The sequence below is a fragment of the Schistocerca serialis genome, chromosome 2 (genome assembly GCF_023864345.2).
Source record: "Schistocerca serialis cubense isolate TAMUIC-IGC-003099 chromosome 2, iqSchSeri2.2, whole genome shotgun sequence".
Classification (NCBI taxonomy): Eukaryota; Metazoa; Arthropoda; class Insecta; order Orthoptera; family Acrididae; genus Schistocerca; species Schistocerca serialis.
In genome coordinates, this window is record NC_064639.1 from 904,667,462 (window position 1) to 904,684,362 (window position 16,901).

General features: G+C 36.9%; 1 protein-coding gene across 4 annotated transcripts in view; it reads right to left on the minus strand.

Moving 5' to 3' along the window:
• Window positions 1-5,327: 5,327 nt before the first annotated feature.
• Window positions 5,328-16,901, minus strand: part of LOC126458256 (ubiquitin carboxyl-terminal hydrolase 31) — a 359,092-nt gene continuing 347,518 nt past the window's right edge. For 3 of the 4 annotated variants that reach the window (XM_050095171.1, XM_050095174.1, XM_050095173.1), the window contains exon 12: window positions 5,328-13,337. In XM_050095171.1, coding sequence (XP_049951128.1) covers window positions 13,164-13,337 — 174 coding nt within the window. In that variant the 3' untranslated portion in view covers window positions 5,328-13,163. The remainder of the gene's footprint in view (window positions 13,338-16,901) is intronic. The other variant, XM_050095172.1, reaches the window with a different exon arrangement.

Sequence of the window (16,901 nt, forward strand, 5' to 3'; positions counted from 1 at the left end):
TCTTGACTGCAGATACTTTGTCTACATCCATTCAGTCTGATTTGTGCGTAAGAGGCAAAGAAGAGAAGGTACGTCACTTGACAGTGAATAAAAGGCTCTATCTTGAGTAAAGTAGGTTTTTCCATTGGTAGAGTACGAGAATGTGGGAGCATGTGTCTCAACTTTCAACAGAAGAGGCTGCTGGGGTAGAAACTAAGAAGCACAGATGGTGGCCCACATATGTGGCAGATATGGCTGAAGGAAGGAAAGTATGGGTACAGGGAAGGCTTAAGTAATCAATGATCTCATCTGATATGCCTAATGTAATGTAGAACCCACAATGAACCAAACAGATTTGGGCCTGTAGTGACACTTGGCTGCAAGTGAAATGTTGCTGGGTAGAGAAGAGAGGGACGGGCCATGCCATGGACTTTTCTGTCAATAGGACAGCCATGAGAAGAGGAAGTGTGGGTAAGGTAACGGTAAGTGGTGCTGGCGGACGTGCTAACTGTACATACCAAACTTTATTTTTGTCTTTTTAACTCCAGAATGAATTTTCACTGCACTGCAGAATGACAATTCCCTCTGAAACAAACCCCTAGGCTGTAGCTAAGCTATTTCTCTGCAATACCCTGCGAGGAACACCAGAGAACATCTGTGAAGTTAGGAAGGTAGGAGACAAAGTTCTGACTGGGGGATCTGTTGCGAATACCTAATTATATGTAATAAACAAGGCTACTACAATATAATCTCTTGTTGCACACTCAAAGCCTGTCTGCTGACAGCAATGGGAACCAGTGTTCAAGCCAGTAAAAAATATGAAATATTTTAAATGACTATGGTCACAAAAAGTTTTACCAGAGATGATAGACACACAATATGAAAGATAAGACCACAGTGGAGCACTGAACTTCAAGCTACTGTGTTACTATTGTTGTTGTTGTTGTTGGTGTGGTCTTCAATCCTGAGACTGGTTTGATGCAGCTCTCCATGCTACTCTATCCTGTGCAAGCTGCCTCATCTCCCAGTACGTCCTGCAGCCTACATCCTTCTGAATCTGCTTAGTATATTCATCTCTAGATCTCCCTCTACGATTTTTACCCTCCACGCTGCCCTCCAATACTAAATTGGTGATCCCTTGATGCCTCAGAACATGTCCTACCAACCGATCCCTTCTTCTAATCAAGTTGTGCCACAAACTCCTCTTCTCCCCAATTCTATTCAATACCTCCTAATTAGTTATGTGATCTACTCATCTAATCTTCAGCATTCTTCTGTAGCACCACATTTCGAAAGCTTCTATTCTCTTCTTGTCCAAACCACTTACCGTCTATGTTTCACTTCCATACATGACTACACTCCATACAAATACTTTCAGAAACGACTTCCTGACACTTAAATCTATACTCGATGTAAACAAATTTCTCTTCTTCAAAAATGCTTTCCTTGTCATTGCCAGTCTACATTTTATATCCTCTCTACTTCGACCATTATCAGTTATTTTATTCCCCAAATAGCAAAACTCCTTTATTACTTTAAGTGTCTCATTTCCTAATTTAATTCCCACAGCATCACCCGATTTAATTCAACTACATTCCATTATCCTCGTTTTGCTTTTGTTGATGTTCATCTTATACCTTCCTTTCATGACACTGTCCATTTCATTCAACTGCTCTTCCAAGTCCTTTGCTGTGTCTGTCAGAATTACAATGTCATCGGCAAACCTCAAAGTTTTAATTTCTTCTCCATGGATTTTAATACCTACTTGGAATTTTTCTTTTGTTTCCTTTACTGCTTGCTCAATATACAAATTTAATAACATCGGGTATAGGCTAGAACCCTGTCTCACTCCGTTCCCTACCACTGCTTCCCTTTCATGCCCCTCGACGCTTATGATTGCCATCTGGTTTCTGTACAAATTGTAAATAGCCTTTCGCTCCCTGTATTTTACCCCTGCCATCTTCAGTATTTGAAAGAGAGTATTCCAGTCAACATTGTCAAAAGCTTTCTCTAAGTCTACAAATGCTAGAAACGTAGGTTTGCCCTTTCTTAATCTAGGTCAATCGTAGGGTCAGTATTGCCTCACGTGTTCCAATATTTCTACGGAATCCAAACTGATCTTCCCCGAGGTCGGCTTCTACCAGTTTTTCCATTCGTCTGTAAAGAATTCACATTAGTATTTTGCAGCCGTGACTTATTAAACGGATAGTTTGGTAATTTTCACATCTATAAACACCTGCTTTCTTTGGGATTGGAATTATTATATTCTTCTTGAAGTCTGAAGGTATTTCGCCTGTCTCATACATTTTGCTCACCAGATGGTAGAGTTTTGTCAGGACTGGCTCTCCCAAGGCTGTCAGTAGTTCTAATGGAATGTTGTCTACTCCCGGGGCCTTGTTCCGACTTAGGTCTTTCAGTGCTCTGTCGAACTCTTCGCGCAGTATCGTATCTCCCATTTCATCTTCATCTACATCCTCTTCCATTTCCATAATATTGCCCTCAAGTACATCGCCCTTGTATAGACTTTCTATGTACTCCTTCCACCTTTCTGCTTTCCCTTCTTTGCTTAGAACTGGGTTTCCATCTGAGCTCTTGATATTCTTGCAAGTGGCTCTCTTTTCTCCAAAGGTCTCTTTAATTTTCCTGTAGGCAGTATCTATCTTACCCCTAGTGAGACAAGCCTCTACATCCTTACATTTGTCCTCTAGCCATCCCTGCTTAGCCATTTTGCACTTCCTGTCGATCTCATTTTGAGACGTTTTTATTCCTTTTTGCCTGATTCATTTACTGCATTTTTATATTTTCTCCTTTCATCAATTAAATTCAATATTTCTTCTGTTACCCAAGGATTTCTATTAGCCCTCGTCTTTTTACCTACTTGATCGTCTGCTGCCTTCACTACTTCATCCCTCAGAGCTACCCATTCTTCTTCTACTGTATTTCTTTCCCCCATTCCTGTCAATTGTTCCCTTATGCTCTCCCTGAAACTCTGTACAACCTCTGGTTTAGTCAGTTTATCCAGGTCCCATCTCCTTAAATTCCCACCTTTTTGCAGTTTCTTCAGTTTTAATCTACAGTTCATAACCAACAGATTGTGGTCAGAGTCCACATCTGCCCCTGGAAATGGCTTACAATTTAAAACCTGGTTCCTAAATCACTGTCTTACCATTATATAATCTGTCTGAAACCTGTCAGTATTGCCAGGGTTCTTCCATGTATACAATCTTCTTTTATGATTCTTGAACCAAGTATTAGCTATGATTAAGTTATGCTCTGTGCAAAATTCTACCAGGCGGCTTCCTCTTTCATTTCTTCCCCCCAATCCATATTCACCTACTACATTTCCTTCTCTTCCTTTTCCTACTATCGAATTCCAGTCACCCATGACTATTAAATTTTCGTCTCCCTTCACTATCTGAATAATTTCTTTTATCTCTTCAATTTAGGAGGTTCAAAAAATCTGATTTTTTGTTATTGCATAAATCGTTAACTGTCCAAGAGGATGCTGTCAAAATTTCAAAGCGAAATTTGTATTCGTTTAGATTTTATGAGCTTAGAACCAAGTGCACATTGGGTCCAGGATCAAGCACAGATGGGGCGGAGAAATACCTCAGGTAGGCTTGACTGGAAAAGGTAAACTCACAGAGTCATTAGTGAAAGAGCTCAGTGCTTATTATGGACTAGCAATTACAAGACACATAGATAGTGTGCAACAAGGGGAAAAATCAATTATGGTGACATACTATCATATGATTTCTACGGATTAAATCCTCGACATGAGTATTGCCCAGAGGGAGAAGGCAGCTGGTGTGAGTGGCAGCAACGAACAGCCCTTGGAATGGAACATGAGCCGCACCCTACCCCATTGCACCCCAACGTACGGAAGGAAGTTCTTCCAATATATTAAGATGAATTACTGGAGGGATGTTTAGGTGGCCCACACACAAAATGCGAATGAAAGTTTTAATTCCACTATTTGGCGATTAGCTCCTAAACACTTGTACTCTGGACTAAAAGCCGTTGAATTGGCATTGTATTCAGCAGCGGGCTTACTCAATGAAAGAAATTCATCCCTTCTGATGGTCATGAATGAGACAGGAATTGTAGTAGGCATGCAAAACCCCATTTATGCCGAACAAATGGATAACCAGCATGTGCACCGGCAGAATCGATGTAGTTCATTGGAATCGACGGAAGATCGGAAAGCTCGGAATGCATTGCTGCAAGCACAAAACGAAGCCTATGATGAAGGAGGAGGATTACTATATGGTGCTGGAATCGCAGATTAATTGGTAAGCACTTTACTTCATTGTTAACTTCCTTGAAATTCTAGTTTCCAAGAATTTATTTTTCAAATACATTTATCTCGAAATGACTTTTTCACATTTGCATGCAGTCCAACTCAAAAAGTACAGAACCGATCACTATGAAATCTTTACAAAAATTACAAATTATATGAACCCACTTTTGAGATGATACCATGATTTTAAGGGTATATTTCTTTGCATAATTAGACAAAAAATTGTGAAAATCGAAGTAAATTGTTACAATGCCTGCAAAATTTTTAATTTTCATCATTTTTCACCTGTATTGAGGCTCATATTCTTAGAAAATAACTTATTAATGTAAAATCAAAAACTTTTTGATTTCAGATGTAAATCGGAATGGCTACACTGCATGCAATTGGAGAACTATACTCGTGACTTTCAGCGGGCATCACAGCACAACTTTGTTATTTTTGGCTAATTGTTCGAAATATGAATGAAATGATGTCAAAATTTGATTAAATTCTAATTAATTCTCCCCATTAAAAAAAAATCCCAAAAAATCTGTGTCAAACTGCCTCCAAATGTGGTTTGCCCCCTTCATAAAGGTAAAAGTTGGTCAATCTGAATTTACAAAATTTAGAGTGAATAATACAGTACATAAAGACATGGTAGTTAATAAACCGGAAACATCCAAGTCTACAAATACTTCTTCACATGGTTACATTCTTTTTCCCATTAACTCTTATGCTCTATGTGGATAAAGAACAAGTGAACCTTTCACGAAACACACAGTTTATTTGTAATCATATATTTATTATTGATATATTTGTATAAACATTTCCTATAAAACGGGCATAAGGCATCTTCCTTATATCACATGGAGATATGGAGTCAGGGCAAGATCAGGAACAATGGGACAAAGTGAACTGCAAGAAACTAAAAATAAGCATTCTTTAACAAATGACACCACAATCAGGAGCAAGTAAGCAGACACTTTGTCTGAAACCAATTATTTCTGCTTTAGACATGCATAAGAAGTTCTAATTTCTTTTCCGAAGATTTGAAAAAAGGCCAGGCATATCATGAGCTGATAACTATTTATTAGGACTCACAAGGCACATTTCATGTTTGGTAATAGTGCAAATGAACACACTTTTATAGTCCAAGTTACATTTTTCTCATGTTCAGAATCACAGTTTATCTTACATTACACACCAATTTTAAATTTTTGACATAGATAACATACAGTCGGAAGCAAAGATACTCTCGCAAGTGTCTTTTTAATAATTATTATTAAGGTGGCACTTCAGCTGCTTTTCCCACTTTCTCACACATCATTTGATAATTTTTCCTATTTCTACGGATCTGACATTAATTCCCTGTACATGTTGAGCCTCTAGGGAGAAACAGTATACACAAATATAGACCATCATGACATCAGTTTTAATCAAAGTAGCAGCACAGCAACAACAGATAAATTTTTCTATCACATATGCAAAAATAAATAGAACCTATGAGTCTACATTTAATCTGTTTAACTCTTTCAAACAGTCAAGTTACATTAGTAGCTAACTGTAATGTTGTAAAGAGTTTCCTTCGCCATAAAAATGTTCTTTTGATTAAATGTTTCAATGAATGGCATTTCTGATGAAATTACACACATTTAGTTTTCAATGTACACATCTTACTCTGTAAGCAAGCATATTCATGTTGATGTTTTCTGAAAATTACACACTTATCTTTTAATATTTTTCTATACAACACTGTACAATATGAACATGAAATTGCTTTGTGAAAGTAATGGTCCTAAGTGGAGACAAAGATCTGGCAGGAAGTTATGCCACTGGTTAGTTTAACAAATTAGTTTCCAGATGGCTAAATAGATCTGCTAATGACATATGACAGTATTCTTGATGGAGTTACACTTAAACTGACAACTGTCTTGAAAATACAGCCTTACATAACTGCATATAAAAAATTAAAGATGTATGTAAGTACAGAAGAATCAATATTTTAAAAACACTGCTATATTTGCAATTTATATTGTAATCCACTTAACAAAAATGTCATTGCACTTAATGGTACAGTTTTCTTTGGTTTGGAATCAATTTCACCAATTGACAATTGAATAGAAAGGGTCTATATGTCAAAGCAAGCAAATGCAAGTTAGGTGGTTTAAAAAGATCAATGTTTCATGCAGGATACTTTTATAAAGGGTTTATGGCTTCAATGTTTTTTGTACAGTTTTTAATGTCCTCAGAATATGGCAGGTGCTGTATCTCCAGTGGTACAGTTAGCAAGTAAGGGTTCAACCCCTGCTTGTTCTCACCAGCTTGTAGCACTGTGTTTACTGCATGTAGTACAAAATGTCTTCCAGTGGTGATGTTAACATTCTAAAAAGGAGAAAGAGATGTTCTGAAAGTGTTTCCAGGGAAAGGAAGAGACTAAGGAACAGTGGACAAACCTACAAAAACTCCAGACAGAAAGATGTGCCAGCAAAACAGCCTTCAAAAGCTCATGTAAGTGAAAGTTATATTTATACCTCTACCATAACCTACATCTGTATTTTCAATCTTGCAATCAGGTAACAACAACAACACTACTACTACTACTACAAGTGTAACGAAGAATGTTATGCTTTGTCAGACGAATTCAACCAACAATTGTTTTTGGATTTCTACAAATGCACATTGGAGCAACAGAAAACATTTCTTCTTGGTCATATGCAGCTAGGTGTTGTAAAGAGAAGATGGCATGGAAAATATGACGATGTCCCACAGAAAATCTCCTACGAATACAAGCTACTACACTGTTCCAGATGGTAACGATAGTCATGTACAAGTCCATCGTAAAATTTTTTAGTTTTTTTTTTTTTTTTACTGCATCACAACATATCTAAGTCTTGCAAGATAAAAAGGAGAATACATTTATGTTGATAACAGGGGACAACACAGTGCACCAAGAATGTATTCACAGGAAGTGAGGAAGCAAATATGTGAACACATCAAATCTTTTCCTGTAAAAGAAAATCATTAAAATAGAGAGCAATCAGTGATTAAGTCCAGATTTGAATGACTCGAGGCTATTTAAATATTTTACTGTCCAATACTCAGGTATGAAAATTACAATAATATGCTCACACATTCAAGAATTTTCCTAATTTGACATTTGGACTGATCAGACTGGATACTTTTAGTACTTGTGACTTACTGCATGCCAAATTTTAAGTGTGACCCAAGCAACACCCAACACAAAGCAGCCCTTGAGTGTCACCAGAAAAGGGAATGACTGCATTACATGAAGATAGAATTTTGTCACAGACACCTAGTACTGGTACACGTGTGATCACAGCCAATTTACAGAAGGTATTTTATATCCCTTTACTGACACATTTTGAGATGCTCTGCTACTGTCAACTGTCCTGTTTCAGTATTTGTATTCATGTTAGTGATACTGAACATGGTGTGTTCATCTCTGTGACACTGAATATGCATACATGTGTCTTTGAAATAAGAGAGTTACTGGATGTGGTGACAAGGAAATTAATTCCTCAATGCTAAAAGCTATTTCCCTTCTTACCTCCAATAAGAGAAAGCTGGTAATTTAGACTGATAATTGTATCGTACAAAACAAAAGTAAGATGATGGTTATTACTCTTCTGCAAAAGGTTGCTTGAATAAAATCAGTCATAAGTTTGTTGATAACAGTCTTTTGTTTCTTTCTTGCAACCGTGACTTTGCTATAATTGAGAAGAGGAAGCATGTCATTAAGATGTCTGCACCACACGATCTAGAAATATTAATAACGTCTATTAGGGCGAAACGTCCTTATCTTGCTGTAAATATGGACAATGATTGCAAGGGTGTTTGGAGATAAGGCCTTTGTATATGTTAGTCAAAATGGTACATATACCCCTTTTCAAATAGATTTTTCTATTGGAACAGTGAATTTTCTTGATTATTTTCTTCCATAACACATTCATACAAATTGTCTGTCACAAAATATATTCCATTTTCTATTGACTAATCTTCTATTGAAATAAAATATGTTTATCAACCTTTATCAGTTCGTTATTTTTGGCGCTTAGACCCTTTCTAATTTATAGTGTTCAATTGTCCTCTTCTGTTCAACTGACAGTGTTGAACAAGCTTTGCCATCTGCGAAGGGACAGTCACTTTGCAAACAATGAAAACTTAATACAGTACCCAATATAAACTTAAAAAATGATAGATTGTAAGCAATGCTGGCTTGACGTATTAAAATTGTGCAGTTGTATTAAGCTGCCAGCAATGAGTGTTTGCAGTTTCGGTAATAGAATGAACAGGACCGGTTCAAGAACATTTTTCCACACAAGCAACTTACCATTTGGTGTCCCTTTTCCCTCCTACACTTTCACCCATGTCAGTTTTCACTACTAACTGCAGTATGTCCTGTGTAAGATTTTTAAAAGCTATGGTGCCACTGGCAGCCCTCTCAGCTTGAACCCACAAGCAGCAGCTTGTGTCACTTGGGCCTTTACTGGGTCAGGAATGAATTCTGAAAACACAGGAAGGGGGAGAACTGTCCAGCACACTGTTACGCTTCAGTTGATGTCAAATACTATCTCCTGCAGGAAAAAGGGAAGAAGGGTATCAGTGGTAAATGCCAACTACTAATGTGCAAACATAGATTCACAAAACAGTGTTATCTTCAGGAACCCTCAACAATTACACAGTATTACAAGGAAACGAGGGGATGAAGCAATTAAATTTGTAGCAGAGAAATAGGTTTGCATAAAGTGAAGCAAATACACAGTAGCTCACTAAAATAGCACAGGAACACACTAAAGAAGTACATGATGTCATAGGTGCAATGTGTGTGGGAAAAACACCAGGAAGAACAATTCAGGTCTAGTGACAAATAATCAGAAGATAGGGCCATAAAGGTGCAAAAGAGCAAAGGAAGACAACAGCTAAAAGCCTGCGCATTACATTTCCACTTTGACTGCAAAAAATTAAAGAAAATCACGGTTGGTTGGTTTGTTTGGGAAAGGAGACCAGACAGTGTGGTCATCAGTCTCATCAGATTAGGAAGGATGGGGAAGGAAGTCGGCCGTGCCCTTTCAGAGGAACCATCCCGGCATTTTCCTGGAGTGATTTAGGGAAATCACGGAAAACCTAAATCAGGATGGCCGGACGCGGGATTGAACCGTCGTCCTCCCAAATGCGAGTCCAGTGTCTAACCACTGCGCCACCTCACTCGGTAAAGAAAATCATGAATTACTGAATGAACAGTTTACAAAATTGTAAATTTCTCTTCACTAGTAAGCTAAGAAGTAATGCAATAATATCAATGTCTCAAACAGCTGGTTGATTATCGTGGAAACGGATGCTTGGGCAAAAATGAAAGCAATGTGTTAATTAGAAAGCAAAACCATATAATGTGTTTTAAATAGTGTGCATTGTAAGATGCAGATAAAACGTGAAATAAAAGATGGTGTAGACACAGTCCACAAAAAACTTTAAAGATAGAGACAAGGGATATTGCAGTATGCCTATGAACTATGAGGACTAATATTGTTGTGGAACAAACAGTCAGTGGTAATCATGCTGCTGGAAGTAGCAGAATGTCAAATTATCTGGTGCAAGTCAATGAGATGATAAGGATAAGTAGTGTTCTAAAAGAAATAAATTTTTTCTCTGACATTTTACATTTATGTCCAACTGGCTTGGAATGTTACATGTCATAAGACGATTGCAGCATCAAGTGCCAAAATTATATGCAAGTGTGTGATGGGAGACTGATACATCAATTAATTAGGTGATGCAATTTGATGGCATATGAGCATGTCTCATCTAATTATACCAAAAACTGAGAGGCAAATAACGTATATCACAAGCTGATACTAGTTGTATAATACTTTGGATGCAATCACCATGGAACGCAAAATGTATAGCTCACACTAAGAAATAAATCAGTAATTACTAACTGGTATCATCAGCAAATTAATTACATGTCTTTTTACATTTATTTACAAATATTTACATCATTCGGCCAACTATGCCCAACATCTCATCACAACACAATAATACACAGAAAAATTATAGAAAATTTTGGCTGACTGTGCTCCAGTAAGTGAAACATCAGTTTTGTTGATGACATGAACCATACCAGATTGTTAGGATAAGAAAAGAGGGCAGCTTAGATATCTCTACTGTACACCGTGAAGTTCATGAGCACAGATCTGCCAGTGTCGTGTTTCCAGAATGACTAATGACAACAAACATGTGGTTTCATTACAGGTTCCAGTTGCCAGAAGTGTTCACTATTTCAGAATCAACAATAAATTATACACTTCTCTACACAAATTGGGGAGAAATAAATATGTCTCTGATGCAAACATACTACTTGTTCACTTTAAAGGTCTAAATGGCACATAATGTTGAGTTTCATGACCAAGCAAAGAAAAATAATAAGTGTGTACAAAAAATGTAATGTCATAAAAACAGGGACAGAAAATGTCAATCTCTTAGTATTCAATTTCATTTTTCAAGAGTTGTGAATTAAAGGACGTGACACACTGAAATGTTAAAAGATATCGTTCAGGAATTGATACATAATTTATTTGCCATCAATGTGCAATTATCCAACCAAAAGACCACTGAAAAACATTTTAAGCCTACTGTCATGACTCTCCCATCTATTTCTCTCAATTGTGACTCACCCTTCATTTTTTCTATTCCCACAAATTTTGTTTCCATTTTTTCCTCTCTTTCTCACAAGGAAGGGATGTTCATTTGCAAAACAAAAGAACTCATTATCTTGCTTGGCTATGTAGAACTTACAAAGTAACTGTCACATTCAGAGCCCCATGAAAAGGTAGGGGAGAATGGTGTTTCTGATTGCACATGTGTAATACTGTGTTGTGTTTTACGTAATAGACATTACAGTTAAATTCTGTGAAATGTCTTATGATCATATGCCATTTTAAATTATAAATGAATGTGTACTTGTTGCAAAGTAACTGCAGAAAAATTGTTGGACAACAGAACTACTTATATTGATGTGAAACTGGAGTACAGTACCAAGTGGAAGAAAACAATGAGTTATCAGATCTTGTGCACAAGATGTGGAGATAAAAGAATATTGATCAGGAGGATAAGAAGAATGGGGCTGAGGGGTAGGAGAGGTGGTATTAATTACTTTTCTTCAAAGCTTGTATCACCCTCCTTCTTGGGAGGTGGCAGGGGGGAGTGCAGATTTTGTGTAGGCCAATGTATTTTTTTTTCTTTCTTTCTTTTTTTAATGTGGGAGAGCTGATTTTTTGTCTTAAGCTACATTACTTTAGTCAAGGACTTCTTTTTAAATATGTGTAATTTCACCCATGACAATTTAAGTGCAACTGATAATATAAATATGTAAACAACACCAAGTATTTCAAACATGTAAAACAAATAATCAGTATTTTATATGAATGCTGAGAAATATTAATACACTTTCCATGAAAATTTCTGAAATTTTTGATAATATGAGGTATACTATACCAGGTAATAAAGTTTCTGTTTATTGACATTGACAAAACTTGTAATCGACAATAAATTACATTTCTTGCTACATGTATGTAAAACAAAACATATGCCTCTTATTGCAAAAATAAAAATCTGTAACACAAAAAAAAATTTCTAAGAAAGATACATTAATGTCCTCATTACAAAATACCTGACACCATAAACAAATTCCCTTACAGAAATACAAATGCAACAGCATTTGGTTAATTTCGATACATCTTCGGTTAGCTGCCATCACTTGCATCATCTTCCTATTTTTTTTTTTTTCAATCCACGTTTCTGAATTATAATCTCTCTCTTTCTCTCACTTGCTACCCCCCCCCCCCCCCTCCCAAGGGTAACTTAATCACAATAACAGATAGTTGAAAATTCCAGTACACAACTGTTGCATCAGTTTCTGATAGGTGGTTATGGTTTCAGTTACTCGACTAAGTCACATTTGTCTGCATTGTTTATAAAATCTACAAAAAAATCTTCGGCATTCCATCAGTATGTTATAAATTGATTAAAAAGTTAACAAAATGAAGGTAATAATTCTTGTCTGAACTAATTTTTTTATGGATGAAGTGCATCAATATTGGTGCAAGTATCTCCAAACACACTGCTAATTTCAGAACATGTAAACCAGCCATCCATAAACTGCACCAAGAAATTACCTTAAGTAAGTCACCAGCTCAACTGCTAACATTTTAGCGCCTCTAAATTGATTTTCTGCTTCAATTTACAAATGGCTGACATGCTTTTAAAAAAAAATGAATAAATTTTAGAAAGCCACAATTAATCTGATCTTAATGTATTAGCTGAAGAGCTTTTTCTCTGCAGTACAAATATCAAAACAAACTGTGGAATATGATCCATGTTCAAGTAGCATCTCTATAATGACCTGAAACATTGTTAAAGAATCTCCTCTGTATTCCAAACTAAATGTTTACTTTGTATCATTTTCATACTTACAAAAGTCTGTAACTGCACTACATCATATACAGATCTTGAAATATAAACAACTGTGCAATAGGAATATTACACTTGAAAATACATCATGATATGCATTCAGTATTACTTTTGAGAGGCATCTAAAATAGAACTTCATGATAGTTGTACTTTGGAATTCAGTGAGGTAACTGCCATTAAAGCAAATATGCCACGTAATGAGAAGCCTATAACACGATAACCGATGACGAGTAACGGTTTAGGTGTAATGGTTTGTTTCCCTGTTTAACAGAGCAATTTCAGGCCCACATAAAAGTCCTCACAGCAGCCTCGAAGCAGATTGTACAAGTGTCTTCTGCTTATAGAAACTTATGTTTAATGTGAAACAGGGAAACGATGCCAGCAGTGTGATGTGAGGAAAAACGAAGTCCTCCTCCTGTCACACACACGACTCCGTGACAACTGTAGGCGGCTGGACATCTGCACTCGGTGGGGGTGGGGGTGGGGGGATTCCAGCTTCACAAGATACATCCTGCCTCTGGTCTTCAGCACACTCCTTCTGTGTCACTTCTACTGGCACCTCGTTCTCAGCTGATTTCTGCTCTTCCTTCGGCTGAAGAAAAGGGATGTAAATGAAAGAGGACTGTATTATCTGAGCAAACTGTTACAAAAATTTCAGCTTGAAGACAAAAGATAACTTATCAAAAATCTCTAGTTCAGTAATAATATTACAATTAATATTAATTAATTTAAAACAAGTCTTTATGTTTCATTACATGAACTTGTTGTTCACCTCTCAAATACATTAGTTTTTGCACAACTGCTTCTTTGAATCTCATCTGACCTTTTTGGCAAAAAAAGGTACATATACTATAAACAAATTTCAGTGTTTTAAATGTTCATCATCAGGTAGATTATATTGGTAAAAGTCTCAAAATATAGTGTAGGTCTTTGGTTGTAAAGATGAACAGAACTGTGAATGTAAAGGTTTCCAGTGGTAACAGTTTCTTTCACTGTCAAGTTTACATAACATACACATACTTTTATACACATAAATAAGCAAAGATGGCAACGTGCGTGCGCGCGAGCAAGTGGGGGAGGGGGGGGGGGGGTGTGTGTCCACGACCAAGGTTAATAATGTAGGCTACTGTTAGAAAAAGAAGACAATAGTATTGCATTTGCAAATGTTGTCATATATGATGGTCTTGGATTGTTTGCTTTGGCGTTTTTATATTTAGAACATTTGACTTTGGGATGAATATGTAGAATATTGATACTTGTCTTATTAACAGAGTATTTTGTTCCTTGCAGGTGGGTCACTACTTCTAACGTGTCGTATTTCGTGTTTTTTAGTGATAATGTTTTACCTGCCTGCGGTATGTAGAAACAAACACAATACAATCATTACATTTTGTACACACCCCTATGGTGTAGTGGGTTTCTTGTCTTGCCGCTATGAGGTAACTGCTGGCCAGTCCTGTTAGTGGTGCGAAATGCCTATGCATTTAAAGGCAATGACACTTTGATATGAAATATTGATGAGGAATGGGAATGTGTGGGTTATGTTATTCTCTATGTATTTTTTATGCTGCGAGTGTCTCACCGTTGTTCAGTGTTTCAATGTGTCTCCTGATGAGCAGCTCTGGTTATTTTCAATGACTGACTGTTTCATTGTTTCCATTCCTTGCTCGAGTTTAATTTCAGAGAGCGGTAGCTGGACTGCTCTGTTAACAGTATATTGGAATGCTGCCACTTTGTGGGGTGAGATGAAGCATTGTAGTTGGCAAATAGTGTTGAACCAACCCGTGTAAAGTAATGTTCTGTGAGATACAATGAGTTTTTATGTTTATGCATGAATGCCCTACTGCAGCAATGTTACCTTAAATCACCGACACGTATGGAATGTCGTTCTCCCTTGAGTCTTCTATAACAGCAATTATATATCTAAATGACAGAGATACAGTTGTAGACTTCCATACATGATGAAATTGTACAATTACAATGATAGGAGCAAAACATGAAAATGACACATTGACAGAATCAGCTGACTGTGTGTTATAAATGACAGTGATTGTTTCACAGGTGGAAAATGGAAAGACACCAACCAACCTTATGAATACCTTCACTCACTTGGGCAATTCCGAAGTAACAAATCATTCATAAGTATAATTTAGTGTTGGAAGACAGGACGTTCTACTGGGAATGATCATTTGTCAAAGAACGGGATAAGGTCAGCACATTAGTTCTTCAAGTGTGTTCACTGTGTAACGATCGATGTAATTATCTTATGTATAATAAATTCTTGGTGTGGTAGCAGAGTGTGGTTGTTAATTAAAAAGAAGATTGTTATTCAATAAAGTAGTGATTTGTAGAATTGGGCAAGGCTGACATTGAGGGAAAGGACAACAGAAACTGGGAAAGGTAAATGGCATTTGAGATAATGAAAAAGTTGGATGAATTATACTCCAAGGAATCAACAAAACTGTTTGCAGAAACAAGTTGGATAAATTAAATTAGCAGGTGGGAGAGTAACAGGAAAGGAGAAACTAAACTACATGTCAAGAACCCTTCCACAATCTTTGAGCTATATCGGTGACTCTGTCAACATTTTGATAGAAGGAGATCAGACAGTTGAATACCTTAAAAGTGAAATTTGAATGATAGGTTTGAAGGAGAAGGATGAAAGTGAAGGTGTAACATCCAATGCATGTCACACAGGAAAGAAAATCAGTACAAGCTACAACGAAGAGTTGTGTTACAAACAGGGAAAACCAAAGCATTTCAGATGTTCATGGATATGTGGCAGATATCGTCGAGGAGCATGTGGAGGCAACAGGCAACATATACAATACTATCAGTGTAAATGCAAAAACAACAACTGGTCACAACGTTGAGATGAGTAGTGTGTTTCAGGAGGTGGTCAGTACCGAGAAGGCCGAGACTATTGACAGAATGGAGCTGGAATGAATATATAAGCAGGAAAGAAAGGAAATACAGGATCAAAATATTTTAGCCTTACAATTCTTTTATTTCAAATGTCGGAGAGTGTTTACATACGATAAACCAGTATTGCTTCTTCTATTCGAAAGATGCCCTGTATGCTCACTTAGAGTAGATAGAAAATGTGGTCAAACAAGCTGAAAAGGCACAAACAGTGTTTCCAAAGAAATGACAGCAATTATTTGTAAAATTATTTTAATTAATAAACCTTTAGATTGGGAGTCAGTAACACTGAAATTTTGTTGTTTAATCTTAGGAAAACTATAAGTTAAATAAAGGTCACAATTTTTTTCAGTGGCACAGTGACTATCAGGATGTTGTGTATGGCGGGTGGTGGCAGAATACTGTGTGTGTGTGTGTGTGTGTGTGTGTGTGTGTGTGTGTATGACCGCCAATCACCTGTAGGCCGGAATGACTGGTCACCAGTAAACAGTGGCCACAGATTGACCACCCAGTGACGGAACATGCTGCTGAACACAATATGCTGGAGTTCAATGGCTGCTTCAATCCTTCCTCCATAGCACCAACTTCCCTGAACTACACAGATGGGAGTTATCCTTGCAACACATTCTTCATTTCCATAATCCTGGCCTCATCTCCACTAACTCACACCCTCTACCCAGCAGTCTCCCCTTCCTCTGTCCTGTCACACCCTCCCAATCCACTCCTCCACCTCATCCTCATCTTGTGTCACAGGAACTAACGAGCTCCAGTGCCTGTGAGTCACATTCCTAACTTATGGATTTTGAAGTTGTGCATCTAGTATCTCAGTTAGTTTCCAAAGATAACAATTGTTAATATTTGATTTAAGGTCAAACTAATTCCTCATTTGAGTCCTAAATCAAAAATTAACACTGGTTACCATTAGAATCCAACCAAGATCTCTGAAAATGAACTACTTTAAAACTGAAAATGAACTAGTTTTAAATCTTTGAACCTATAAAAATTTCAAAGCCACACACATATATCTTTGTCCCTGAATATGACGTAACACCTGCAAACCTGTTTATAAAATACATAAGAAATATTGTACAATATTACACCAGTGTCACTTGTTTTCATTCAGAATATACCAAACATTCTACCAAAAACTGATGGAACAGGCGATCAACGCAAAACTACATTAAACATATACTACTCTAAAGTACACCTCATTATCAATTATTCCAGCATATTC